The 27,020-nt window shown below is 43.8% G+C and overlaps 1 protein-coding gene across 1 annotated transcript; it reads right to left on the reverse strand.

The window, feature by feature from the left end:
* Positions 1–588: 588 nt before the first annotated feature.
* On the reverse strand, positions 589–22,820 carry CYB5R3 (cytochrome b5 reductase 3). Its single transcript, XM_074588001.1, has 9 exons — positions 22,324–22,820; positions 17,768–17,899; positions 12,357–12,429; positions 9,750–9,856; positions 8,287–8,416; positions 7,233–7,316; positions 7,010–7,095; positions 4,659–4,758; positions 589–2,858 (listed from the first exon to the last, which is right to left on the reverse strand). Exons 1-9 carry the CDS (start codon positions 22,342–22,344, stop codon positions 2,686–2,688), a joined length of 906 nt encoding a protein of 301 aa, XP_074444102.1. The 5' UTR covers positions 22,345–22,820; the 3' UTR covers positions 589–2,685.
* Positions 22,821–27,020: the final 4,200 nt, after the last annotated feature.

The following is a 27,020-nucleotide window of genomic DNA, read 5'->3' on the forward strand; positions in this document are numbered from 1 at the left end:
AGCGTGGCTCTGCTACCTCAGAGAAGTCACAGGGGCTTGGCCCTCGTTCTAGGAGACAGGGTTCATCCCCCAGCCTGCGCTTCGTCCGGTTGCCTTGAGGGTTTTAGCTCAGGAGCCCAAGCCCCTCAGCTCTGTACTATGGCTAATAATGCTGAAGACGCACAACAAAGTATTTAACAATGTAAATTTGACCGTGTTCATTTCTTCAGCCAAGCTGGGGTCTCAGCTCAGGTGCCTCACAGCCATACCCCCGGCTTCTGTAACTGCACGTACTGATCTACCAGGTGAGGTGCTGACCCCGGGTAATGGTGATTTGGTAAGTTGTGTAATAAGGTTAGTAAAAGCAAAGTGAAGGGGTTGGGTTGTGTTGGTTTGTGGGTTGTTTTTTTTCTTTTCTTTGGACATCATTTGTTAATGTATAGTTAAGTCTAATGTATAGTAACGTAGTTGTTCTCAAGAGCCCATGGAAGTGTAGCTCAGTGAAGAAAGGCTTCTGTCAGAAGAGGAAATGTGCAGCACTGCTGCTGTTGCCTGGGTAGCTTAGCCAGGTAGGTCTCCCTCTCAAGAAAAAACAGCAGAAGACCTCTCCCCGGCTTTTTTAAGAAACTTTAATTTAAGCATGATATCACAGGCTACAGATATCCACGCTACCTGGGTCCACCAGGAGTTTCTGACTCAAGCAGAGATGACCCAGCAGCGTGGCCCGTTTACCCCAAGCTGTACACGACATGGACAGTGCCTGGCGGAGGCCTTAATCTACAGCTGTCCTATTCCTCAGCCACACAGTAACCCCTCTCCCTCCTTCCTCCCTGGGTGACCCTTCACCAATGCACCTCTACTTTTTCTTCCCCCTCCAACACCCTGAGAGGATAAAACCTCCCCTTCCCTGCTGTACAGGCACTTCCTTTCTGCTGCTGCAAGGACTCTTGTTTTTATGGTTGACTTAGCACAGGATGCCGAGTGGGAGCATCCACTGCGAGTGAACAGTTGCAACAGACAGGATTTGGTTAGAAGCTGTGTACTCTGGAGTACGGTATTAAAGAACAAGTTTCAGAAGCACACATCAAAAATTCAGAGGCAAGCGTCTAATAAAATTAGTAACAGTATTATCCATTCAATGTTCCTTAAATTAACTATACTCTCTTCTCCTTTTAATTCATGCTGAAAATTAACCTTTTAAGGGCCCAGTACCCATCTCTTGTACAGGCACAAAAGAAAATATGGCAAGCTATAACCGTAAATACCTACCCCAATCTTTAAACAAGTGGTATTATACACTGATACTTGTAGCTAAGCATCCACATTACTTCATCTATGACAAAACATCCTTTCGGTCACTCTGATTTCATCACCAGAACAAGATTTTTAGTTTCACAAATTCCTTGCAGGACAGCTCTAATCTCAGCAGCATCTCTGTTGTTTAGAAGCAGAAGGTTCTGCATGCAGGATGCCTGAAGTTTACTAAAGACTAGGTAAAAGGCTGCTGTCAGAAAAAGTATATTAAAAAAATAAAAATCAGAGCTATAGTAAACAGCATCTAAGAAACAGTTTTAGATTCAGTGAGACATTTGTGTTTGCTGTCAGTTTTGTGACTTAAGGCTGTTCCCATGCATCCTTACCAAGCAAAACCCTTTGGAGCTTTGCCTGAGCAAGAGATGGAGTTGATTCCCCTGACTGTATTCATACTGTATCTGAAGCTGGGCTACCTGCTGAAACCCACCCTGGCAATAAAACCTGAGCTCCCTTTTTTCCAAATCTACCTCTGGGAAACAGGAAACTAAAACTAGATCCAGTTTTCACCTGGCATTTTTTCCCACTGCACAGGACATGCAGAACAACTGCTTTTGTACTCCAGTGGCACCATCTGCTTTTTAAAAGTAAATAGAAGAGTTAGTACTTTTTTTTCAGTATTCCACAGACATACAAGCAAAAAAACCCAGCTATTTTTGGAACAGTGCACAAAGCCACCTGCTTTCTGTAGTTTCTTTCATTGCCCAGGGATGAGAACTGTGACCAGCTGGGAAAGTGTTTGCATTTAAGAGAGGCAATTCCAAAATAAAAAGGAAACAAATTTTGTATTGCTGTCTACCTCTCTGTTTTGATCAACGAGGCGGCTTGAACAACTTCAGTCATAAAGGGTTAACTGTCATCCTCCAACTGAAGAAGGATCTTTAAGCTTCTGATCTTGCAAAGATTATGCATACAAGGCAAACACTCATGGCCCTCATACTTAAAAGCTTTAAGCATTAAAATTTGGCATAAGCAAGGTGAATAATCCAGCACATTCTATATATTTTCATTCTTCATACCAAATAAAATCCTGGGTATGCACAGTGTTAGGAAGCAGGATATTACTGCCATTTGATTATAGTGCTAAGAAAAAGTGTAAACGAGTGTTTACTACCCTAAGCAGCTATACTGTCCTCCCTCAAGATGGGGTATACAAGTACAATATAGCCGAGCACTAGACATCACTACCTTTCCACAATACAGTTGTTTCTGTGCAACATACAGCGCCGTTTTAGTCCCATTAAATTTAACCAGAGATTCAGAAAAAATGAAGCATTTTTAATGTATACGTAGCTTCCCAGCACTGTGCATCAGCCATCTCTGCAACTCTGTCCTGTTCCCCATTAAATGTTTTTTCTTCCCTTCTACACAAAATCACTGAATTATCGGTCTTCTTTAGAAAGAGAACCTCATGTCCTTGGTGTAGCCCAGTTTGTCCAGGTTGGGAATGCAAGCATACTGGATCATTGGAGGAGGTCCACACATGAGGATCAGAACATCGTTTTGAGGCGGGGGCAAGTGGTCTCTGATCATCTCTTGGTTCACGAATCCTGTGCTGTAATCCCAATCTGTTAAAAAAATGAAAGCAGGGGAAGGGGAACAAGGAGACAGAGAGGAAAAGATTGATACCAGTCAGTTTAGAATGAAGTTTGGGTTTGCAGTCTTTTTAGTAACAATTTGGACTGTAGCATTTGTACACTCCACTTGCGTTAGTGTCCTCAACAGTTATGTCACACGGGAAAAATGCCACCTCTGCTTTTAAGATGCAAAACTAATGTATGGAGAAAACAAGGGCTAACTTTTAATAAAGTTTACTAAAAGCCCCAAGAAAATCTCACGCAGAGCTGTGAACAGAATGTGAATCTTCTCAGCTCCAGCGCTATGAAATAACCAACACCCATCCTCCTTACCCCACTGTTTACAAGTTCACTAGGGAAATCTAGCTGATGAAGTTGTTCCCAGTAGGAACACTCACGGTGCTTATCAGTTAATACTAGGATTCCGGTTTACCCATCACATCCCCAGCCCTGGATACAAAAAGCTGCTGACCCAAACCTTTGGGCCCAGTAAGACCGACACATTTCTCTCCCACAGACTATCCAAAAATTTCCAGTTTTGGTCTGGTTTCAGGTATGGTACTGAAAGTCTGCAGAACAACGTTGAGAAGGTCTAAGGAGGAACTTTTATCGGAACTACAGTTCACAATTCACAAATATCAAAGAAAATTAACAGTGATTATACCTGAATTTAAGTTGCCTTAGAAATTCCATGAGAACACTAATTACAGAAGATGACAAGACACCAACAGACTGTAGGTCTGTTGGTGACCTGTCCACCAAGATCCTTCCACCCACCCTAGGGGAGGCATATTCTTGGTCATAAGGTAAGAGAAGGCATATGGCTTTTCCTTCTCTGCCCCAAACTATCACTGAATATGAGTGTGAATCTATCCTGATGTGGGTGGGCATGACAAGGAATAATAAGAAAAGACAACAACAAGGAATGACATGGAAACTATTTAGCCTTTTCACAACAGCAGTAACTATTTAGCCTTTTCTTCCTCAAATTTGCACAGATGAGGGAGGCACATTCAGCTAGCTCATTGTCTCACCTAGATCAGCCAACTGTATCACATTATCTTTAAAACTGGACTGCACCAAGCTGGAACAGTAGTTTCGTTAAGAAACACTGTTAATACAAAGGCAATTCCATTGCCTAGGAAGAAGATCAGCTACCGTGAATTGCCATACAATGACAGCTAGGTAGGAGTCTGCACTTGAACATATCTCCACGAGATGCAGTGCCTCTGACACTCCCACTGCGGCTGCCTTGATACATGCTTTAAACACAAGACAACAAGATAACATGAAACAGGTTGCCTAGGGAAGTTGTGGATGCCCCATCCCTGGAAGGGTTTAAGGCTAGGCTTCATGGGGCTTTGAACAGCCTGGTCTAGTGGGAGGTGTCCCTGCCCACGGCAGGGGGGTTGGAACTAGATGATCTTTAAGGTCCTTTGCATCCTAAACCATTCTATGGTTCTATGTTATCTTTATGTCTGTGGGGAAGGAAAATGAAAGGTCACCTTGGATCAGAGTAAATAATGGTAAGTATTCAGGTGTGTCCATGGGAGGAACACTGCACTACCATTCATCCAAGGTGAGCTTTGCAACTTTGGAAACACTGCCCAATTGCATCTGGAGTTTCTGTGCATCACAGTGTGAAGAATGACGCTACTGGATGCACTCAGCCACAACTCATTAAGCAAGAAAGGAGCTTAGAAATATGCATATGAAGTAGCATGTCTCCTGTCAAACATATGCATTAATACTCATAACAAGCTTCAGTGGAAGTAGCATGTTAGATCTTACTTTCAGGTGCTCTGTCCAGTGTGTACCAACACTTAAAGCGACTGGGATTCCGAACCTGGATCTCCTCTAGATCAGAACGTAAAAGGATATCCTTCTCAGTCTGCAGGAAAAGGAAAACAATGATTATGCTCTGCATTTGAATGCAGCCCTCAGATGACCACGGAGCATTAGCTACCCTACAGCTCTGAGAGATGGAACAGATCGTTCAACTCTGTTTTACAGGCTGAAGAGAGCAAATGCTAGTTATTTCCATGACTACCCCTTTGTAGAGCTAATAAAAAGGTTCAGGACTTCCCTAAATCCTGACCATGCAATGCCTTCCCCCTGAAAAATAAAACAAAGCAAAACCTCTATCAAAACACAGAACCTTCACTTGTTCAGGGAATTAATGGCAGCATCGGAAGAGTAAAGCCCTCTTTTAGCAACTTTCATCAAAAAACTAACATCTCCCTACCCCTCCATACTGTGCCATTTAGTTGGGAAAATGCCAAGTTTTCACCTTTGCCACTTCAAATTTCATCAGCAGTGCCATACAGAGATTGCTTGTTTTTTAAACAGAATGTGGAATGACAAATAACCAAAAGGGTATCAAGTTCTGATTGGAACAATAAATGTTACCCAGGGTATGCGGTTCTGCTCCTCCCTGATGCAGTCATTGAAGGCCCAAAAGAAAGCCTTATTCCCATAAGAGCAGCTGCAGTTTGCGAAGGAGGGAAAAGGGTAGAGACTAAAGTGGCAGCACCATCCACTGCAGCCTTAATTTGGCACTGAGGACACCACTATGTCTGTAACTGTGGGGGTATGGAGGAATATGCCAGCAACTACTGCCGAGAAGTTGCCTATTTCTGGATCTGCAGTTGCACGTGTTCCTGAAAGGCTGTAACTGGGTCTGACCAACTCAAAACATGCTAGTCAGAAGCATAGTATGAGCCCATATACATTGTTATCTGTAATCCAACACAGCTCTTTCAGGAGGGCCAAAATAAAAGATCAGCAAAGGACACATTAAAAATATTTTTAAATATTAAATATTTAAAAATATTTTTAAATATTAAATATTAAAAAATATCTAGTGTTCAGGCTTTCCTGACTGACCATTTGTCATGAGGCTGCTTTATATTTGTGCAGTTACAGGGAACAAGGACACTTTAAAGCCAAGGCCGATGCTAATACGCTTGCAACTGTTCCCCAAGTCCTCCCTGCAAGAAGCAATAGGTTTTCCAGGTTGCTAAAGCAGCTCTAGTCCTGTATTAGTCATTTTCATTGCAAATCCCGGTCCTCCTGCCCTGATAGCAACTGCACTTTATGCCAACTCCTAGTGCTCAGCAGGGACCAGCTGCTTTGACTGCACCAGCCAGCGCCAGAGGGCACCAGGCAGGGCTCTTAAGGAGGGCTTACTATAATAAACCATCAGAACAGGGCATCTGTTGGCACTTGGATCATAGCTTCTGGACAGAAAAATCTTGTTTTATAATTCAGACATGGTACAAAGGAAATGAGGACATGCTGAATATCGGAGAAGAGAGGAATGATAGAGGAGAGCTTAAGAAGGTAAAAAACACAGGCATGAAGTGAGGTTCACTGTAAGTAATGACTCATAATCCAGAAACAAATATTCATTATGATGGAGAAATTTAAAAGCAAAAAGTATCAACACCAGAAGAACATCAGGCAAAGAAGGGGCATTGCAGTTTGGCAGCACACCACCATTTGGGTTGCCTGGTCATCCAAGAAATCTCTATCACAAGGATTCCATGGATGAGAGACCTTTCCTTTGTCCAGCAGGGCAGTATGATACACCTCGAAGAGCAATAAAAATGCATGGAGAACTGACAGAGGGAATGGATATGAAAGGATCCATGCAGAATCACAGCTCAGTAGTTGAGGGAGCTGCCGGAGACCAGTGTTAATTCTAGCCTCACCCAAGGTGTTCTCAAACAAAAAGATTCCACATACAAACCCTGCTGCAAAGTTGGGGAATTACAACTGCTGAAGGAGACAGACGTCCACCTCTTTCATGTTTCTACTAAGAAAGACAGCCCTGAAAGTCTGCCCAAAACATTAACAGCTTGCATAAAAGAATGGAGAACATTTAACGCATTTATAAACCACATTAGAAACAGAACAATGAGACACAGAAAAGCGAGCATTAGGTGGGAGGAAAGCAGCATTTCCGTAGTAACACTAAAAAACCAATTCATTTTATATGTGAAGTTTACAACATTTCAGTTCACTTCTCCCCTAAGGGTTTATATTTCTGTACCAGGCTTTCTCAGCAAGAACTTAATTTGCTGAGTGCAGTTCTGTTAGTTAAGTAAAACTTTTATAAACAGAAAAAAGGTCAGAATTACCTGATTAGCAAACAGCAGCTGACAAATTGTAGGGTCATCTTTGTCTTTTATGATTGCTCGAATGATCTGCAGCATAGGTGTTATCCCTGAAAGAGAAAGGCAAGTCAATGATGCGAGAACGTGAAAGAGCAAAAGAAAGCGCAAGTGAGCAATTGAGAGAAAATATGAACAAACACATCTACCAGCTGTCAGAAACAAAGGATGCATCTTTATATATACGTACCAGTCCCACCTGCGATCATCCCCACATATTTCACTTTTTTAGTAACTGGTTCAGCTTTCTTTTCAGGCCGAATAGCAAACTCACCTAAAGAGAGAGAGAGAGAGAGCGCAATGGAAAGCATTGAAGAAAGCAGGTAACAGGGCCTATGATGCCTTCCCAGCATGTTCAGCTACTTGACTTTGTTTCAGCCCTATCACCCTCTCCCCCCGGTAAAGCAGGAGCAGGGAACAGGCAAAGGTGAAGATGTCCCAAATTAAAACAAATCCTGAAAGATGATTAGAGACTGTGAGACACGTGACAGTAACATCAGACAATGACATGGGTTATTACTCACTCTTGACAATAGCACCAAGCCATCACTACCAGTATTTCTCTTTACTCATGTCCCATATTCACAGTGACATTCAGAAGCCCATATTCTGGAAACAGTTCTAACACAAAGGAATTAATCTGCTCAGAGAGTTTATTTATCCCATGCAGATTATTTTAAGGGAAAACCTGAAATATGCAGGGTGTATGCTTTTGTATATTTATGTCCTCTTTTTGAGCTGATTTGCCAAATCCGACAGAAAGTTTGAAATTGCTGAGAATGTTTTATTTGTTGTATTCATACCTATTTTCATCGAGGATAATACGAACACAACATACTAAGCTCTGGAAAATCACGTGTCTGAGTTCTGCTGCTCACAAGGTTTTTGCTGCCAGAAGGTTTTTGTGACACATTTGTGGCTGCGCTATGCCAAAGTGAGATATTTTATATTGGCATAAAAGTACTGCCTACTGATAAAGTTAATTTTCATTTGTGAAATTAGCACCAGACAGCACAAATACCAAACGTTTTTAGCAGTGTATAAACTACGTCCGTATAAGCAGGGAGAGAATTCCCTTCTTTGAGAACAGTCATGTAACAATCCCCCTCAGGATGGCCGTTGACCTAATTAAGACACTAGCATTTTCTTTTTTGCAGAGATTCTAACAACAGAAAAGAATCTTCATAATGGTTTTTTTGATATTGTTTACTCCGGATAAATTATATCTTCCGAGTCAGCCTTGCCTTTTCCTTTGTAGATAAGCAAGCCACTTGGTCCTCTGAAGTCAATAGTATCCCCTATTTTCAGGCTGTCTAAGTATTGAGACATCTTCCCTCCATCAGGAAACTTTGGATGGACGCTTCTAAAGTAGATCTGTTAAAAATAACACTGAAACAATTAATCTCACAGCTCAAAAATTAGTATTTGCCCTTCAAATATTTAGGTACCCATACTCCTCATGCAAAGAACATAATTACTACATAAATACTACCAATGCAGATTTGACTGACAATAAAAGAGAAACACTGAGTTTTCTGAAAAAGATTAAAGTCCCACTCTTGTCCCAATTTTGATCTGATTGGACACAGACTGGCAATTTCTCCACTGTATTTCTGTAACACAGAAAATCAACATGATTTACACCCAAGTTCAAATGGGAGAAAAAACAAAAGCCAAAAAAACAAAAGCCACTGTGATTTCCAACAGAACAACTTCTGAGAAAGATCCCTGACAGCTCAGTTGCAAAGGAATACACCCAAACCTTGCTGGGATACCAACTGTTTGCACCTCAAAGTTAGAGTGGATACCAACTAATTGAATATTCAACCATTCACCAACAGGTTATCTGTGGGTGTAGTTACATTGCTGGAACCGTGCTGGTTTTTTTTGTTTTAAATCACATGGGCGTGAAAGAGTTCCATCCAAGACTAGCTACACTTTTATAACAGCAGCATCATTTCCATGCATGGAGAGCCACTCTGGGAATAAGGAGTCATATGAAACATCAAAGATTTACATTTTTCCCTTGTCACGTCTTCAGTGTGCAACGTCGTGCTCGTGAAGATAAGTAGGTAGTAAAAGGCAAATTCACATCTAGTTTCACAACAAATGAATAAATCGTTATTAGTTGTAAAAAAGAAAAAAATTTAAGAGTAGAATTCCAAGAGGAAATCCAGTGCAGATATTCAGGTTTTAAATTCCTGTCAGCTTTAAATATATTTGCTTAGTCTAACTACCAAGAGACAAAACTAAAGTACATTATCACAAGGCTCAAAATCACATTCTTGCCAATTAAATCAGTCACTCGCACTGTCTGGATGAGTAACAATAATGATCACTGCTCTTCATGATCATAATGACCATATTACATTAGCTTCAGAAGAAGCTGACAGTTCAGGCAAGGTTAATTCCTGATTTCAGAAGGATTAAAAAAGTGTGTGAGCATCTGCAGGCCTACACAGATTTTGGAAAATTGCAGTATGCAAGTACAGAAAATTATGCAGTGTCTCATGAGACACACTCATTAAAAAAGTGCTTGTAAAACGCCACATGGATTGTAGGTAATTGCAGATCACATTTTACAAGTGGAAGTCCGCCATGGCAGATACCTGAACAGAAGCCAGCACATCAGACTTCACATAGCACTGCAACTGTAAAGGCGGGCTCAGAAGCTGCCCAACCTGGTAAAAGAGCGTGGTATTCTCACCTTAACAACAAGATCCACAAAGCCCTTGTCATCATCACTGGAAACTGGAGTGTAAGGTCGAACAACCAGAGCTCCATCAATTCGTGCAGACAGGTAGATATGCTGTCCTACATGCAGAGAAGAAAAAAAGCAGTTTGTTTGCAAAAGGTTTTTCTTTCAGTGGATGTGCTGAGTTGGCATGGATTGCAAATGCAGTTGCAAAGTTCTCCTAACTACCTTGTTTTGGGGCACCACTTTTTCCTCTCTCGTTTTTGTGACATCGTAACACCTTGCCAGAGTTGTTAACCATGCACAGATTCTACCTGGGAGGGCAGACAACTCTGCTGTTAATTTTATGCGTCAATCATATCTGATTGCTTCACGCGTTTACGTTTACCAAAGCCGTAAAGGTATGTGAGCTCCTGCAAAAGATGTGATATACCTCTTGATTTACAGACAAGTAAAAAGGACACAGGAGGGGAAAACCATCAAGTGCTGTTCACACTTCTTTATTAACATGTTCGTTATAAACTGTTACAGTTTAGTTACAACTGAGTTTATAACTGTTCTTACTTTGACCACAGACTGCTCATGTCTACCAGGAGGTCTTCTAGCTGACATTGCTGAGGCTGCCTAGACATAAAGCACTTTTCTAACCCTGCTATTCCTCCAGCTTAACATTTGACTGTAGTGACCACGTTTCAATCTGTCACACATTCACTGAACTCTCTACAAAAGTTTCTTTCTCAATGTCTACGTTTTGGATGAAAAAAACCTAGAGTTAACTCTTTTGGAAGGTTTTTCTATAAATTCCCTATAAAATTCCCAACCCAACTGAAGAATACCTGGGGGGGGGATTTGTTTTTTGTTATTTTATCACAACTAGGTCAACGGAACAAACCATCTCTTAAGATGAATGCAGCTCTCCAAAAACAGGGCAGTTCCTCTGCCTGTTAAGGGAACACAAAGAAGGGATTTTACCAGGAGCTGGTTTGCCAAGCTGGAGGGCCAGTGAGGACAACCAGTGGGTGAATGAAGACGTGCCACTTGGTGACTTGGGAAATGAGCGACCATAACTCACTTGAAGCTGTACACAGACATAACGTAAGGGTGATTCAAATAACCCTCTAGCAAAGCCTATATGCATCTGGTAGCAGGCATGTTTCCTGCTAGGGAAGACCCGAAGGGAGCTGCAGCAGCAGCCAGTTGTTCCTCCTCCAGACAAGGGGTGGCCTCACCGCCCCCTCCTCCAGGAACAGACCCATGGTGACCACCGCAGCCTGTGAACCTGGCCAGACAGGACCACTGCCGCGGCATGTCTCACAAAAATTTGTACAGATCCAAAAAAGGTGCTCCTCCCAAAGGGAAAACATGCCTTATGCTCTTGTTACGAGCTTCACCCTGCCCTGACAGGACAGCAGCTGGCAGCCTCTGTGTGGGGCCATACACAATCCTACTCTCCCTCAGAGGGAACTGCATTTTTTTTCTGTAATGCTCCAGCTGGTGGTAAAAGCAAAATGCTGGTGCTGGACCAAATATGCAGAGTGCACACCAGCATCTGTCCCACAGCTGCCCAGCCTGCTGCTCCCAGCTGCTTTTACCACCTTCATCAGTTTTCAGCTCTCTCTGCTTCCCACATCTCACCCAGTAAACCACTCCCTCACTCACCCACAGATTAGTCTGCGGGGAACACCTTTGGAAGCATGACTGTGCTGCTCCTGGGACCACGCAGGGCCAGGCATGCACCTTCTCGGGCTATGAGAAAGTGCTTTGCCCTGACCTTACTAAAACACTGGAGGAAGCCATGGCATCCAACAGGCCAAATTCACCCCAGACGGCTTCCTTTCTGTTAGTGTGTAGGACCAGAACAGTTACAGATGTGAGATAGCTCACTTGTCAACGTTCATTATAGGTAAGGGAGGGAAACTAGTTTTGCTGTCATGGCTACTTAACAGGATCAAGAGAATAACATATCCCAAACAAGAGGGAACCTAAACAGGACTGGAATGCTGGAAAGGTGCCGAGGACTACCACGAAGCACCTGATCCACAAATCATTGCAACGGGTTGTTAGAGCAGAAGTCCCTGTTAAAGACAAGTCACAATTAAATGCTCTTTATATAAGCAGTAGGAAACAATATGACTAAGCTATTAGTGAAGGCAACATGCCAAGTGGCAAGGCCGAAGGAAACATCTACCCTACGGTGATTAAGAAGTTCCATGAGACTGGCTACAAATTCAGAAATGAGCAGATCATCCGGTAAACTGCATGTGCTAGAGGAGAAGTAGATGAAAGCGCTGCCTCAGGGGACGGAAAACGAGCACAGAGACTAAGCACCACTGGAATAACACACACTGGAAAGCCAAGACTGGAAAAATACAAGTAAAGACCAGTGTTTGTTTCTACTGTCTTCACAGAAACAAGATGGATGTACACTCTCCATAAGCACACAAGACTTCAAACCCTGCAGATGACTCACAGCAGGAAGATAATCTTGCAAAGCTCTAAATACCAGCTCAAGAGTATTTGAAATTCAACAGTTCAAAATGTAGGAAAAAAATCCCCAAAAAATCTCTTATAGTATAATTAACAATGCTTGGATTCTCAGTAAGGAAAGCCAGAACGTACCTACAGGGAGACCCAGAACGTGATCTATAGAAGGGAGAGCAAATCGAAATCTTCTTGTATCATGACTAACTTCCTGAAAGAGGAAAATAAAAAGAACAATCAGCTATGTTGTTGGGATTTAATGTTTGTGATTTCACTTGTAAAACCAATACGCTAGTCTAGCTTCATGCAGCATTAAATATTTGAGGGACAGCAACATCCCACATGAAATTTTCACATAATGCAATTATGAACGTGGCAATCCTGCAGAGGTCAACTTTTCCTTCAAACTCGCTGAAAGCTTAACTTTATCTCAAAATATTTTAGAAGTAATACAGAAGTAGAAATAAAACAGAAAAATGCAAATACTGGTTTGGTGTATATTTAAATGCGAACAGCAAAACTTAGCAAGACACTCATATGCAGGTTAAGACTAAACAATAACCTTCTAAATAGCAGGAACATTTACATTGCCTTCTCTGAGAAGGCCACAAGAAAAAAATTAATCAGTTCTTCAATTCTGATTTAAAGTTTAAATATACAGGAGTTCAAGTCCAAAAAATTTTGATGTCTCAAAATCACACAAATTAACAATTTTAATGTAGAAAATTATTTCAGAAGACACCAGTGAATGTCAAACAGATTAGGAAGCAGCAACCTCATCCCCTAAGAGCCTTAAAAATATCTTCCCCATAAAAATTGAATTAATCCTCAATTAAAATTGAAAAGAGCACTCTATTTAGGTAAGAACTATATTACAAAATTATGACTATGACTATTACTAGGAAAGTAATACCTTGAATAAGATTTTGGTAGTGAGTAAATAAAATACTATTTCTTACACTATGTAAGTTTTATCTCTTAAAATCAGGTCAGATTCATAGGATTGAAAAACACAGCAGAAAGAGACAGAAAGAAACAGCACACAGCCTAATCCCTCATCCAGAGACTTTCTTTATTTAAAGCCTTATGGGACATAATATCCCTTCTAGAGAAAATTTCATAAACATCCTATAAAATACCGTAACCCTTTTTTTGTTTCTTTTTATTTTTAAAGTAACCAGTGGAGACAGATTTCTTTCTCAACAGTTTGTCTAGTCTTCTTTTACAAGTTCTGGTCACACTGATGGAATTTTCTTCACAATAAGTCATTTTAAGGTAAATGCTGAAGAAAGAAAGGAACTGAGTGGCAGTCTAAAAAGGGCTTCTCTGTACTTATGTCTATTCAGGAACAGTAACTGCCATTGAAAATTCCACTACAAAGACAGCTAACGTGGACTTAAGACTGCCGCTCTCGCACTGACCGCTGCTGTTCCTGTATGAAATTTTCAGCAGGAGCTTCACTGCTTCAAAGCTGCATTTTGCCGATAATCCCTTATTTTAACATGCTGTCTTTAATAGCATGCAGAAAGAACAAAGTTCTGAATTCCCAGTTAATCATCTCATCAACTAAATTCAAGACAGCTTTGCCGAAGGTATTTCAACACGAGTATTTTGGTGCATCGCATGAGACCATCGTGAGAAACACTAAAAGGCTCAAGAAATTCCTAGTACCTAGGTCAGCATGCCTACACCTTGTCTCTGTTACATGGCTAAGACACTGGGCATGCCATTCAGCAAGTCGTTAGTCAAAGCTAGATTAAAGATAGCGCAGAAGCCATTTCCAGCATGGGGTCATCTCCGCTGCATTCCTCATTGCCATAATTTGGCAATGCCCCAAGTGCCTGGAAGCCCTTGGCCTGTGGCTACCAGCATGCATTTCTGTCTCAAGTTGCAGGTGCTGAGGAGTTTTCCACACTCTCAAATGCAAATGCAAACCTGGAGAACAGTTTTGCAGGCCGGTGCTTTGCTGAAGCCACTGAAAGGCAACAAACAAATTATGCTTACCATTACAAGAAAAACCTCTGAGGTCACGGGCTTTTTTAAGGCATAAGCTAAATTAGCACACCTAACTATATTATGACAGTTTTTTCCTATACTAAACACTAGGAAGTAACCTTATGACCCCTATTTCTTCGTTCAGCAGATGGGAGGTATGGCATACTCAATTTGGGCAGATGTTAGCGTTTCACCTGGTAGGTAAAAGGCGGACAGTGGGTAGAGGAAGAAAGACTTCTTGCAACAGCTTGACAAAATGGTATGTTTCATTTCTAGCTTTCATACACAAAAATTTAAGCTGTGTTAGAAGACACACATGTGTCAAACTAGGCATTCTCTAGACCAGTGCTTTTAAAACTTCAGATTGCAGACAACTAAAAACTGTTTCTACATAACTGCGGAAGGCTTCTGAAATTTCACACGTGTATTGCTGTACAGCATCCCAGTACATATGACTCAGTTTTCCATTGCAATCACTGGTCCATTTTCTTTAGCTGTAAAATCAGTCTAAGGGCTTCCTGCCACTGCCCTTCCTGGTCAAGCTTCTTGTTTCTTTCCTTCGGCCACAATCCACTAAGAAAAGTTTCTGCAAGGCCATAGCCCCAACTATATCATCAAAATACGTCAGGTTAAAAATTACAGTCCACAGCTACTCCCAAAACAGGGAGTTCATTTGTTCATGTTTTGTTTTAAACATAAATCATTTTGGCGCTCTGCTGGTGAAGGTACCAATAGCTTCATAGTCACAAAAAGGGAATGACAAATACCAACATGGAAACAGCAGAAACTTTAAAAATATGAGGGTCTTCAGCTTGGCTGGCAAGCAAATGGAGGAATACTACAAGGTAAAACCAGCATACTGAAATTCCTCTTGCAATGAAGGTAAACTCTAGCCAACTACTCAGGTATCTTGAGTAGGCTCCACAACCACACTGAGAGCCACAATTATCTTCGCAAGTTAAAATGTTCTTGTGTAACAACAGGTGGTTTTACATTAAAGTCCTCAGCTACTTCAAATTTAATAGGTTGTAAAATACAAACTGAAGCATGTCAGAAAGACTCTTACTAATTTCAACTTTCCCAAACAGCTGAATACGGCAATACTGAGAAGTTTACTACCGAAGATCAGAGTGTTTGCACCGCATTTTTGGCAGGATGTTAGATGCTCCCACCACTTTGTGTACCAAGTTATTATTTTTCACAATTAACTTCTGTTTCCAGGACACATTTCCCATTTAGGCAAAAAATTATAAACATCCATCAGTCAAATATTCTCAGTTCATCAAGGTGTCATATGCAGCAGCATTTGACCTGGCTATATAAGAACTGTTCCTCCATCCCAATATTAAAAATAACAACACAGTGAGAAAAAAATCAGTATTTAGCAAAACTATCAAGTGAACTGTGAATTCTCTTCTGTTACAAACTGCTACAGCAGAAACTTGCAAGTAGCTTGATACTCAGAAACATGTGCAGTGTCTCAAGCTTCCCTCCCCTCCTGCAGGTCAGGCAGACTGTATGTGCAACTACATTCTACAGATCTCATGAGAAAGTGGCGGGTATATAATAATAGCGTTGTTGCAGTACACATGGAAAAGAAACAAATTCAGTAAGTACGCATGGGAAACAAATTCAGTAATGCCGCCCAGCCCAAGCCATGGGGAAGCTTTCACTTCCTATGAAATCAGGATTCAGAATGACAGTAACCATTTTGACAGACACAACAAATGAAAGCCATGCTATCAGTGCACTCTCTATACCTTAAACAAAGCTTTGTTCCAGTCCAAAGTCCTTTTCATCAAAACTCTTCTGAAAACTTTCTTGTCTAGCTCATCGACTTAAAAAGTCAACACTGAAACTACCTGCAGGTGTGACTTCACACCTGAAAAAGCCAAGATTCCTATCTCATGCTTTTGATGGTGAATTTATCCAAAGGAAATCTGGGCTTCTCACCTTTCGTGGCTTTGGTCCCCTTCCCACAAGCTGAGTTACCAACTTCTGATAGCAAGATCCATCACCCTGAAAAGCCATGACTTTCCTCTGAAAACCCTGTTGAGCAGCCTGGGAGGTACAGAATTGTTTCTACTTTTAACAGAGAGAAAGAGAAGCTGAGACAGCTCAGGTGCTGTCAGGACTGTATCATTTAAACACCTTTCTTCCTGTAACACATTAGAGTACATAAATCCAATAAAAGGAATCGGTATCAACATAGTTCTGAAAACTACTGTGCTGAATGCTAGTGACCGTAAAAAAACCTGTCTGCTCTGCCTGATAGCATAACTTCTGTCTCATAGCCAATCTAGTAGTGCAGAGTTTAGGTAAATTTCTGCTGATGTACTCCATGGCACTGTCACGTCCCACTCTCAGGAAAGCAGGGGGGTAAATGACGCAGATCTGTAAATCCCCAATGGCATGGACTAAGGTGAGATAAATCTCAACATCCGTATACAAACATTTATTAGTTACCCAACATTATTAGTATAGGTCTTAACAAGGCCAGGATAATTGGTTAGGTATATAACAAATTATGGCAAACAGTGAGGTATGCATCGTGTTACTTAACAACAGGTACACAACAACTTATGGCAAGTGGTACTTAAGGTCGTTACTTAACAACTCTAACCGTTACTTAACAATTCTAAGAGAAAAAAGAAACTGAAGAATAGAGAAAGGAAAAGACAGAGAAAAAAACAGAGATAAAGAGATAACCGCCCCTGGTTCCAGCGTCTTTTTCAGGGAATCTTCCCAGGCATAATCTTCTTTTTTGGAAAAATCTTCCCAGGTATGGTCTCTTTCTTGGGAATAATCTTCCCAGGCACGATCTTCTTCTTTTGTTTCTTCTTTGTTCCCTCTCTAGGGGCACTTATTTTCCCCTTTTATGTTTGCTGAATTAGCATGGTCCACCCCCCTTGCTGAGTGCAGCCTTGTCTCAGGTTTCTCCCTTCTCCCAGGTGACATGTAGCATGATTTGGGTAGAGAGACAAGTGCCATAGTCATATATGTTTATCATGATCTCTATAAGTTTCATTAGCATAGGGTGTGTGCTTTCATATGTATTTCATGGATAATGAAGCAAAGGTCACTTACTGAACACAATGGTCTCGAGAACTAGCAAGCTCACCACACGAGTGGCAGAACTACCCTGTCTTCACAAGGCAGTTCTCCCACGCTTTCAAGCACCAGAAGCGTTAGTCTTATCAGTTCTTTGAAAGCCAAGTCTGCATTATTTATTTCCTTGCGAGTGTTTGAAGCATTCCACTGAAGGCTTGGAGGGCCTTCTGCCCCTCATCAGGGAATTTACAGGCTGTCTCTCACAGGCACGAGGTACATGTGACAGAAACCACAGGTTTGGTCGTTTCTAAAGCAGCATCCTCCACTCTTGGAAACAGGCTGCTTGCAGAATTCAGTTACACTAGGCAAGGAGCACTTATGAAGAAGTCCTTTCCTTCAAATACAAGTATTCGCCCTGCTGCAACATTACCCAAGATTTAAGAAGCTATAAGCATTTCACGGTATCCATGGAGAGGTCATGCTCGCACTATACATGCACTTACCTCCTTATCAATCAGCCTCAATGCATACTTCACTTCAGGATCCTTCAGAGTAATCGCAGGATGGGGATTCTTGAAAAGCCTTCTGATGGTGATGTAGATTAGCCATATTGGGTATGTCACTACTCGACCCAACTGCAGCAATACAGAAAGCGTTAGGCACATGTGCGTAACAACACAAAATTATTTTGGTGAAAAGGAATATGGTAGCATGACATGACAACCTAACCACCGAAAAAAACTGTGTTTCTTTGTACTAATATAATCAGGAAGAGGAAGCATTAAAAAAACACCAGCCAGTGTAACACACCAATTTGCTTTATGAATACCTGGCGTTTCTCTTACATTGAGGCACTTGGCATACCAGCAGAGGGTTGCCAAACCCAGCAGCTTGACAGAAGTTAGAATGCCACAGCTCCACGTTCCCTGGTCCAGCCACTAGCAAGGCTGAGCACGTATATCCAGCAGGCATGCGCACGGACACACATACACAATACGTGCCCAAATACACGTGGCTGGCCACACTGATCAATACAGACAGCTGCTCACACAAACAGCACTGATGGCCTCATCCTGTTCCCCTTCCCGACGGATTAGGATGAAGGTCTGTTAGTGGGAAACACGTGTACAAGGTGGATCTACCAGTAGCTGGCTTAGTCTTAGCAACAGCTGTCCCCAGATTCCAGTTTCCCCAGTTGCTGACATCTGGACATACGAGCTGCTCTTGCACACACCCCCTCACATACCATCTCATGTGCTGTGGACCCCCAAGTAATTGAGGGTCCCACAGTCAACTGCAGATGCCACTCTCTCTCTGGTGGTTGCCCAGGACCCCCAGCCCCTACAGCAGCCAGTGCCTTTGGTGGTCTCATTCTCAGAGATGCACACATACCTGGTTTCCAGGCCACCTCACCTACTTGCTGGCTAGTCCATCTTCATCTTTGCTAATCATTGCACACTCACGTTGGCACCAGACACACAGGCCCTCCAACCTGCAGTCTGCCTCCAGGCACTCATGCTTACACCTCCACACAGACACATGCATACGAAACAGCATCCCTTCCCCGGGAAAGCAGCTATGGAGTTTAATGAGGACATAGGGTACAGAGATTGCCTGTTAATGCAGGGTCAACCCATTTTATCCATTCACCCTTTTATTTTCCCTACATTTGTTCCTCCCCAAATGGCCTCGATTTCTGCCTTTGGTTCCTCCCCTAAATGTCACACAATCCCCAAATGTGTCCCCTCAGCCTGCAAGGGGAGCCAATCTCCCATGGACCCGTGCAGATGGACATCACCCACAGGGCAATGGCTTCCCCAGACAGCTCTGGGAAGAGCTGAGGCTCATTTCTCCAGGTGCGTTATTGGGGCTGCCCCATCTGCCAGTGTCTCTGTGCTCCTTTGTGTGCGGAGATAAGCCTTCATGAGTTGGCTGCTCTCCTGTGATGGCCCTGGGTGAGGGTATGACTCAGGTTCCCCACCCAGCATTGTGCTCCTTGGTGCACGCATGGGCAGACAGGCTCCTCAACCACATCACCTAATGTGCACCACTGCTTTGGAGCCTTTTATATCACAGCGCTTGGAGGCAGAAAGAGACATGGTCGTGTAGCCTGCTGCAGAGATGAGCTTCACCCCCCGGCTGAAGCACCAGAAGACAGTAGCAGGTTATGCTCCTGCACCACACCACCCCTTCCATCCCCAGCACCACGGGTGAGCTGCCTGGCTGGGAGAGACTGAGGACTGAGTAGGCACACCAGTCCAGGAAAGCATAGAAGGGACCACACTGCTGCAACTACAGCTGGGTGGACAAAATGAAGATGTCACCTCCCCAACCCAGTGCCACACGCCTCAGGCACCTGGTGGGTTGAAGATGGGTCACCTGCAGGCTACAAGCGCAGAGTCTGCCAGGATCATGCTCAGCTGGAGGCCCATGCCTTTGTTAGAAACAACCTGTTCCCTGGGTCAATCCTGTTCTTGCAAGGTTAGATAAGCACAACAGCCTACAAAGTCACCTGTCTAGGCAGGCTTGGTCCTAACTTAGGAGAATAAACTGAACAACTACTACTTATATAAAATCCTCTCCAACTCTGCAATTAATTTTTATTCAAGGCCTTATGAGAGAAGAGGCAAAACGCATGACAGTATCAAAAAAAAAAAAAAAGAAGAAGAAAAAAATACCAACTAATTTTTGGAAGAGCTCAAAGTCCCGCCCAGTTAGTTTTCACTTTCATTTTATTTTAAAGGAACCTATCCAGTCTTTTAGAAGCACGTTTCCACCACTGTGAAAATTCTCGGAAGGCTATATAACAAAATAAAAAAAAGCCCTACATTATTATTACTAAAACTGTGGCAAGAATAATTTTTTTTTTTTTAAAAGGGACAGCATAAACTCTTCTTAAAATGCTGCTGTACAGGTTTAAAATATATCAGCACTGGGTACAGCTTGAAGGCACACCACACCATAGACACACACTGCATTTTTCACTTTTATTTGAAAATACTGAAATAGCTCCATACGTGTTTTTTTTTTTTCCTGAAGAAGCTGAAGTTTACAGGAATGCTATTCCTGAATTCCTGCACATCCACCAGTTTACTGCAGCTCCAGGAAGAACTTTTGTTATTGAGTGACAAAAAAAGAGGGGAGTTGTTAAAGAAAGTGACAGAGTAGCAAATAAACTCCCTACTGAGAATTGCAACAGGTGAATGAGACCTGGTGGAAATAGCAAGCTCAACCTGCAGCAGATGATGTTTCAAATAAGATGTTAACATGTTAAAATAAACTAATTTCATTTACAGATATGGCTATCTAAAAAGCACACAGCTGTGGTCCAGCAAAATTGCAGTTGAGAATGGGAATTTAAAAGCTTAGGCTCAGTCCCAACTCCAACACTAATGTAGGTCAGTGATAGATGATCAGGAAGGCAGGAGGTGAGTGGAATTCAAAAATCCATCTCTACAAGTCAGCTTCTCCACCTGTGTGCAGAGATAAATGTTTTCTCCCATGTTTGCAAATAATTTTTGGGTCATCTGATGTCAAGTGAAAACTACCACAGCTCTTCAATAAATACGATTAACACACTCTTTCCCCAAACGTGCATTGGGGAAGAACTGAAGGCTGAATCATTACAAAAAAGTATCCTTGCTAAGAAATATGTTCTCAGGGTTGAGATCTATATACTCTTACCACAGGGTATATATATATCAAGGTATTTGTGAAGGTAAGTAAGTGCACTGCAATCACAGAAGCCGCATCAGACCTACAGCAGCAGAGGGAGCAACTGGCTGACCATCAGGCCAGGAATCACTAAATGAAGGTGTGGTGACTCATAGTTTCCAGTTGCACAAATCTTCGCTAACAGAGATCACAAAATAAGTAACTGAGCCGGAGTTGTTATTAGTGGAAAGAGACTTCTGCAGGATAACAAAAAATGCTAGAAGAAAAAAGCCATAGCATTGAGATTGCCAGCCCTTTCCACTGGGGTGTGGTGAGCAAAATACAGTTAAATGCATAAGCTTATGGTAGGACATTCCACCACTGAACTGCCCTACAAACACACAAACCAAATGCTTCTTTAGTAAGAGAAATCTTGTACCCTCAGCTCCAATCCCCTCTACCTCACTGCCTCATTCAAACCCTATTTTTTTAGTGATCTTAGTTAAATGTTCTTCTCATCTGTTTTAGAAAACGATGAGAGGATTCAGGGACAGGCACTCCTACAGTTTTATCATCTGTGTCATCCCCTTCTGTTCAAGTAACCCACTAAGCAGCTGTACCCAAACAGGCATTGTTGTATCCACCTCTGTCCTGCTCGTCTCACAAACCTAGAGCCAAAAATGCTTGAGCGGCTGCATCAGAGGAAAGAAAGGATGTATCAGGCAGCTGCAGAAAGAGGGTAGGGATATGTGCTACGGATAACACCGCTGCAAACCCACCGCTCGGCAAACGCGATCCCGAAAGAACTCTCCACTACAGCAGCAGCTGCCAGGCTGGTAGTTTCAAAGCCATCAGCACGGACATTGAAAAACTCTTCAGGGAACTGAGAGAAGAAAAACGCACACCCCACGGCAGCCAACACAGGCACCGCTATCCCACACACAAGAGCCGTGGGTGTCCACGCTGGCACACACGCCCGGGCCCACACCAGCCACGAGAAGGCCCCAGAGTCACCGCAGCCCTGCGGGTGGGCGGACGCGGCTCCCAGCACAGGCACCCCCAGGCGATGGGTACAGAGCAGAGCAGGGGGTGGCAGCCGGAGCCTCGGGCACCAATACGACACTGCTCAACGGCCCCCGCTCTGCTCGGGCACCCAGAGACGGCCCGTGGGGCGGGAGGAGCGGACCGCCGCGCCTCTCCCCTGGCCCGCGGCCAGGCCTCGGGGCCTCAGCTCGCTCAGGCGACTGGGAGGAACCGGTGATGTGGGGCGAACACAACGCCACGGCAGCCGGTACACACAACCGCCCGCTGCCAGGAGGCACAGGGCCCGCTTCCTCCCGCCGCCGCCGCCGCAACCCCCAGGGCCCGGGCGCCCCCGGCCCCGCCGGGACCCAGGCGCACTCACCGTGCTGAGCTGCGCCCCCATCGCTGCCCCGGAACGGAAGGGAAAACCTCGCCCCGCGACGTCGCCCCGCCAATCAATACCGAGCTGCTACCGCCCCCTAGTGGCCACCCCATTCGGGTCCGCCGCCAGGTCCGAGGTGGCTGGGGCGGTGACCGCTGCAGCGGGAGTCCAGCTGGTCGGGGGTGTCCCGGCCGCTGGGCCCCTCGCCCGGTGAACAAGCGGCGGGTCCCGCTTCTCCCTGCGGAGGTGGGAGAGCGCTGCCCGCCCCCTCCCCCCGCCGTGTTTCGGCTAGCGTAGCCCTGGCCGGTCGCTGTGAGGCAACGGCGGGTTCCGGTAGCGGGACCCTGAGGCGGCGCCTCTGGAAAATGGCGGCGGGGCGCGGCTGGCTGCCGGCGGGCCGGCGCAAAGGGCAGCAATCCCACGAAGAATGAGATCCCGCCGTCGTGCTCTCGCCTCTTTCCGGTGCGTGTTCGCCTGCCGCGCCCCTGCCCGCCGGCACAGAGCATGCACCGGCGTGATTTTTATTGGTGCTGCTGCTGCCGTGAGCCTGCCCTCGCGGTGTTACGAAACGGCATGCATAACGCTCTTTTGCCCTTTATTAATAGCATAAATAACCATGGGGGGGAAGCAAAGGTAATAAAATGACAGTACCCTCCTTTTCTAACCAGTGATCAAGGCCATACTATCTTTTCGAGATAAGACGAGCATAACTTTTGTATGTCAGCACCACAATTCATTATTGCATCAAATAAACTTCTCAAGCCTTAACTTGCCCAGCTTGTTCTGCTTCCAAGCCAGCACCTGCAGGCAGCCCGCGGGAAAGAGAAAGGTGCCTGGGATGCCCCACACTGGCACAGTTGAGTCCTTCTATCAGTCTGCTCTGTCTCATCTCGGCTGGTGATGGCCAACGGCCCGATGCGTTAATGGCCATGTTTATCCAAAAAAGCACAAGGACTGAGGTGTGGAGCAAGAAAGGATGTTTCAGCCAGGCCACCTAAAACGTTGATTTACATCAATAATGTGCAAATTAATGACTAATAAGCAAATGTGTCTTTGTGATAAACATGAACGGCTTCAAAGCTCTTTAATTAATATGTCTTAACTTGCAGTAAACAGGCCTCGGTGATTCCTAGACAGTTTCTCCTTACAAAATCAAGGTAGGCAAATGCTTGACAGTCCTAATATTAAGATTAAAAAAAAAAAAAACACAATACAAAATTTCCTCTCTTGGCCCCTCAGCTCACACAGGGGTACTGAGCCACCGGCATCCCCAAGCACTAGCTTTCTCCCAACCTCTGGGATGCTCACTGAGCAGGCAGCTCATCTGGGTGTCAGAACATTCGCAAGTCACCCATGGTTATGTCAGCCATGGTTTACCTGTTAAACCTGGGAATTAGCACTGGTAGATAAAGGCAGGTTAACAGACCAACCCAAAGGAAGCAGGTCATGTCACTGCACAGTCTATACCTAGACTTTACCAAGACATTTAGCTGCAGGAATGGAATTATTTACTCCTGGCATTTCCATGACAAAAACATGGCCTGGCTGTGTAATCCTTTCTTACTTTTCTCTTTGAGGACTGCTGCTGCGCCAGAGACTCCCAAGTAAGTGGAGTGATTATAACACCACTGGCTAGAGCGGACTTCAGTATTGAGAAGTTGAGGCTTAGGAAACTGGGGAGATAACTAAGAGACAGGCTGGACCATGGAGCTTGGTGGGAGACAAACTGTGGGGCTCCAGCTTGAGAATGAATGCTTAGGGAAGGATGGAGACTTCAAAGTCCCTGCTCTCATTGAGCTCTGACCTTTCAAGGAAGACAAGGGACTACTGGAGTCCAGAAGAGGGCTACAAAGATGACCAAAAGAATGGAGCACCTCTCTTATGAAGAAAGGCTGAGAGACCTGGGTCTGTTTAGCCTGGAGAAGACTGAGACAGGATCTCATCAATGCTTATAAATATCTAAAGGGTGGCTGTCAAGAGGGTGGGGCCAGACTCTTCTCAGTGGTGCCCGGTGACAGAACAAGGGGCAACAGGCACAAATTGTAACACAGGAAATACCATCTGAACATAAGGAAAAACTTCTTTACTTGGAGGGTGCGAGAGCACTGGAACAGGCTGCCCAGAGAGGTTGCGGAGCCTTCTTCTCTGGACATATTCAAACCCACCTGGATGCGTTCCTGTCTAACCTCCTCTAGGTGAACCTGCTTTGGCAGGGGTGTTGGACTAGATGATCTCCAAAGGTCCCTTCCAACTCCTACGATGCTGTGATTCCGTGGTTCTGTGACCTGGTTAGGTTGTCACTGACCTGCCCAGGCTGTGTCTCCACTGCTTTTCAGTGTTGGTCAGCTTGTGGAGACTTGGTGGCAACAGCCAAAGCTCCCATAGGAATGTCTGATAAACTTGGTGTCTCAGAAACTTTTCTCTTCCCTATATCCACAGACAAAACGTGACCATAGCCCTGCTTTGTCTTCTCCTGGGAAAGGACTGAGCCTGCTATAGATCCGCACGGTGTTTGCTCTAGCTGCCAACTTTTACTCAGTCTCCCCGAGTGAGCCTGTCCAGCTCAAATGTGTCCTTCGAGCATGTGTGAGCCCTGGCTGCTTTGGTCTAGAAGCCTGTAAAGCACACTGTTTTTGCTCACCCTCTCTAGATCCACCAAAGAGGTTTAAATTAACTCTGAATGATCCCTTTCCCTCTTCAAGGAAGTTTAGGCACCTGACTAGAGGTGACAAACCAGCACTTATCTATTGGCCACCTTGGTTAAAAAGCAAAATACTTAGGCTGGAAATGCACAGAGAAGCCTATATGCTTTAGAAACGGGTCTTATTCACAGGGTTTCCTTGATCCTTGACCTTGGCAAAGGTCAGCATCTGATGCTTGAGATGGCAGTTTTGTTAGGCAAAGCATCTTCCGCAAGTTTACTGCCCCATTCCTTTGGAAATGCTATTCACATGTGAGTGAGAGAGTGCCAAATATTCTCCCCATTCCCTTGTGCCAGAAAAGAGGAACTGAGAGCAGGGGGAGCTCTCTGCTCTGCTCTTTGCCCTGCACAGCAAACTTACACTGCCCCACGCAACAGGTTTGACAAAGTGTTGCCTGATCTCTTCAATAGTGAAGGCCAACCTACAGCGTTGGCAAGGCTGCTCTCTGGACACTCAGGTTTTCTTGCTGCCTGCATTGGACCTGGGAATGATCCAGATTCTGTGCTGATCTCATTTGCCTTTGATCAGAACTTTGTTTCTGTTGGCAAATGCAACCTTTTACATGCTTTGGGATCCTTAAGTTTTTCTTAGCTCAATCATGGAACAGAAATTTTACAACAGATTTAAGTACATGTTTGGTTATGAAATTGCTAGCAATGATCTGACCTGTAATTTTATCAAAGATTAACTTAAATCTGCTGACTCCTGTGATGCTGCTGCTTGTAAATGGAAATTCCCTGGGCTCACATCTGGGCTCTTTCTGCTAATGTGAATAAAGGAGTTACAACTTTGTTATGCACAAAATTTGTCGACTGGCTTTTGTGTTTTAAATGAAAGCCTTGGAAAAGAATTCTTGCATTCAGTTGATAAGCACAGGCACCTTTTTGTCATTTATCTTGCTTACCCAGCACTGCAATAAATGGTAAGAAAAAATGGTATAGAAAAAATCTGTTAAAATTAAGGATATTCAATTTTGAGATACATTAATTTCTCCTACCAGTGTCAGAATGAAACTTCCCTTTGAAGCGAGCTAGCTGCATGTCCTAGCCCCTATGCAATTCCATGTGGCAGGCATCCTCATTACCAGCATCTTAGTATGGCTCTAATATGATTCTTTGAAGGGGTACATGGACCAGAGATGCAGAACCATCTTTATAAACAGGAGCCTAAGATCAAACCACATATACACAGTTTAAACCTAAAGCTATGTTTTTCAGGAATTAATTATTATTATGAAGAAAATTTTAAAAGTATCAATCAAACAAAAATAAGCTTTAAACCATCTGAAGCTTAATTTAGCCCCATAATGAATGCATGCTTCCCAAGACAGGCATTGGAGTGGGTACCCGTACTTACCGGCACCTGCCACCACTTGCTTCCAGTGACGCGTGAAAACTGCTGCCTTTGTAAAACATTTCCTGGTTAAAATGCCTCCTTATATTTACAAGGTTGCAACTAGCAATTGCAGCTGTAAATAGAGAAGCACACATTTTTTTATTTTTCTTCCCCACCTATAATTTTTTTGATGCTTGATTTATTATCATCTTCCCTTCTATTGTCAAATAACTGTATATAGAACAGCAAGACTAGAATCCATCTCAGTCAAGGCTTTCCGACTTGAAGAGCTTATTTCTGGCCCAAAAATCATGCAGAGATCTAAAATGTGTTAACAAATAATCCAACGTAACTCCAGACGGAATGCTGTGACTCATGTCTGTAGTTCATACAAGGTTCTCAGGTTCGCATCTGAAAGCCCAGGTGGGAGCAGGCAGCGGTCGCCATGCGTCTCTCTGCTGTCGCCTTCTGTATTCCCTGCCATACTGATTGTCTGTGGAGATGAGGCGAAGCAGGAGCCTGGTAGAGGTAGCTCTGACTTCCCGGTCTGAGCTTGCCTGTGCTGAGAGGCATGAGACGTGGTACTGTAATTACACTCCATGTCTTCCTATGGGTTTTGGCACCTCCTGCCTTCCTGCGCTGCCTGTCAGTCTGAGTGAC

Source organism: Larus michahellis, chromosome 1 (assembly GCF_964199755.1).
Source record: "Larus michahellis chromosome 1, bLarMic1.1, whole genome shotgun sequence".
NCBI classification, from domain to species: domain Eukaryota; kingdom Metazoa; phylum Chordata; class Aves; order Charadriiformes; family Laridae; genus Larus; species Larus michahellis.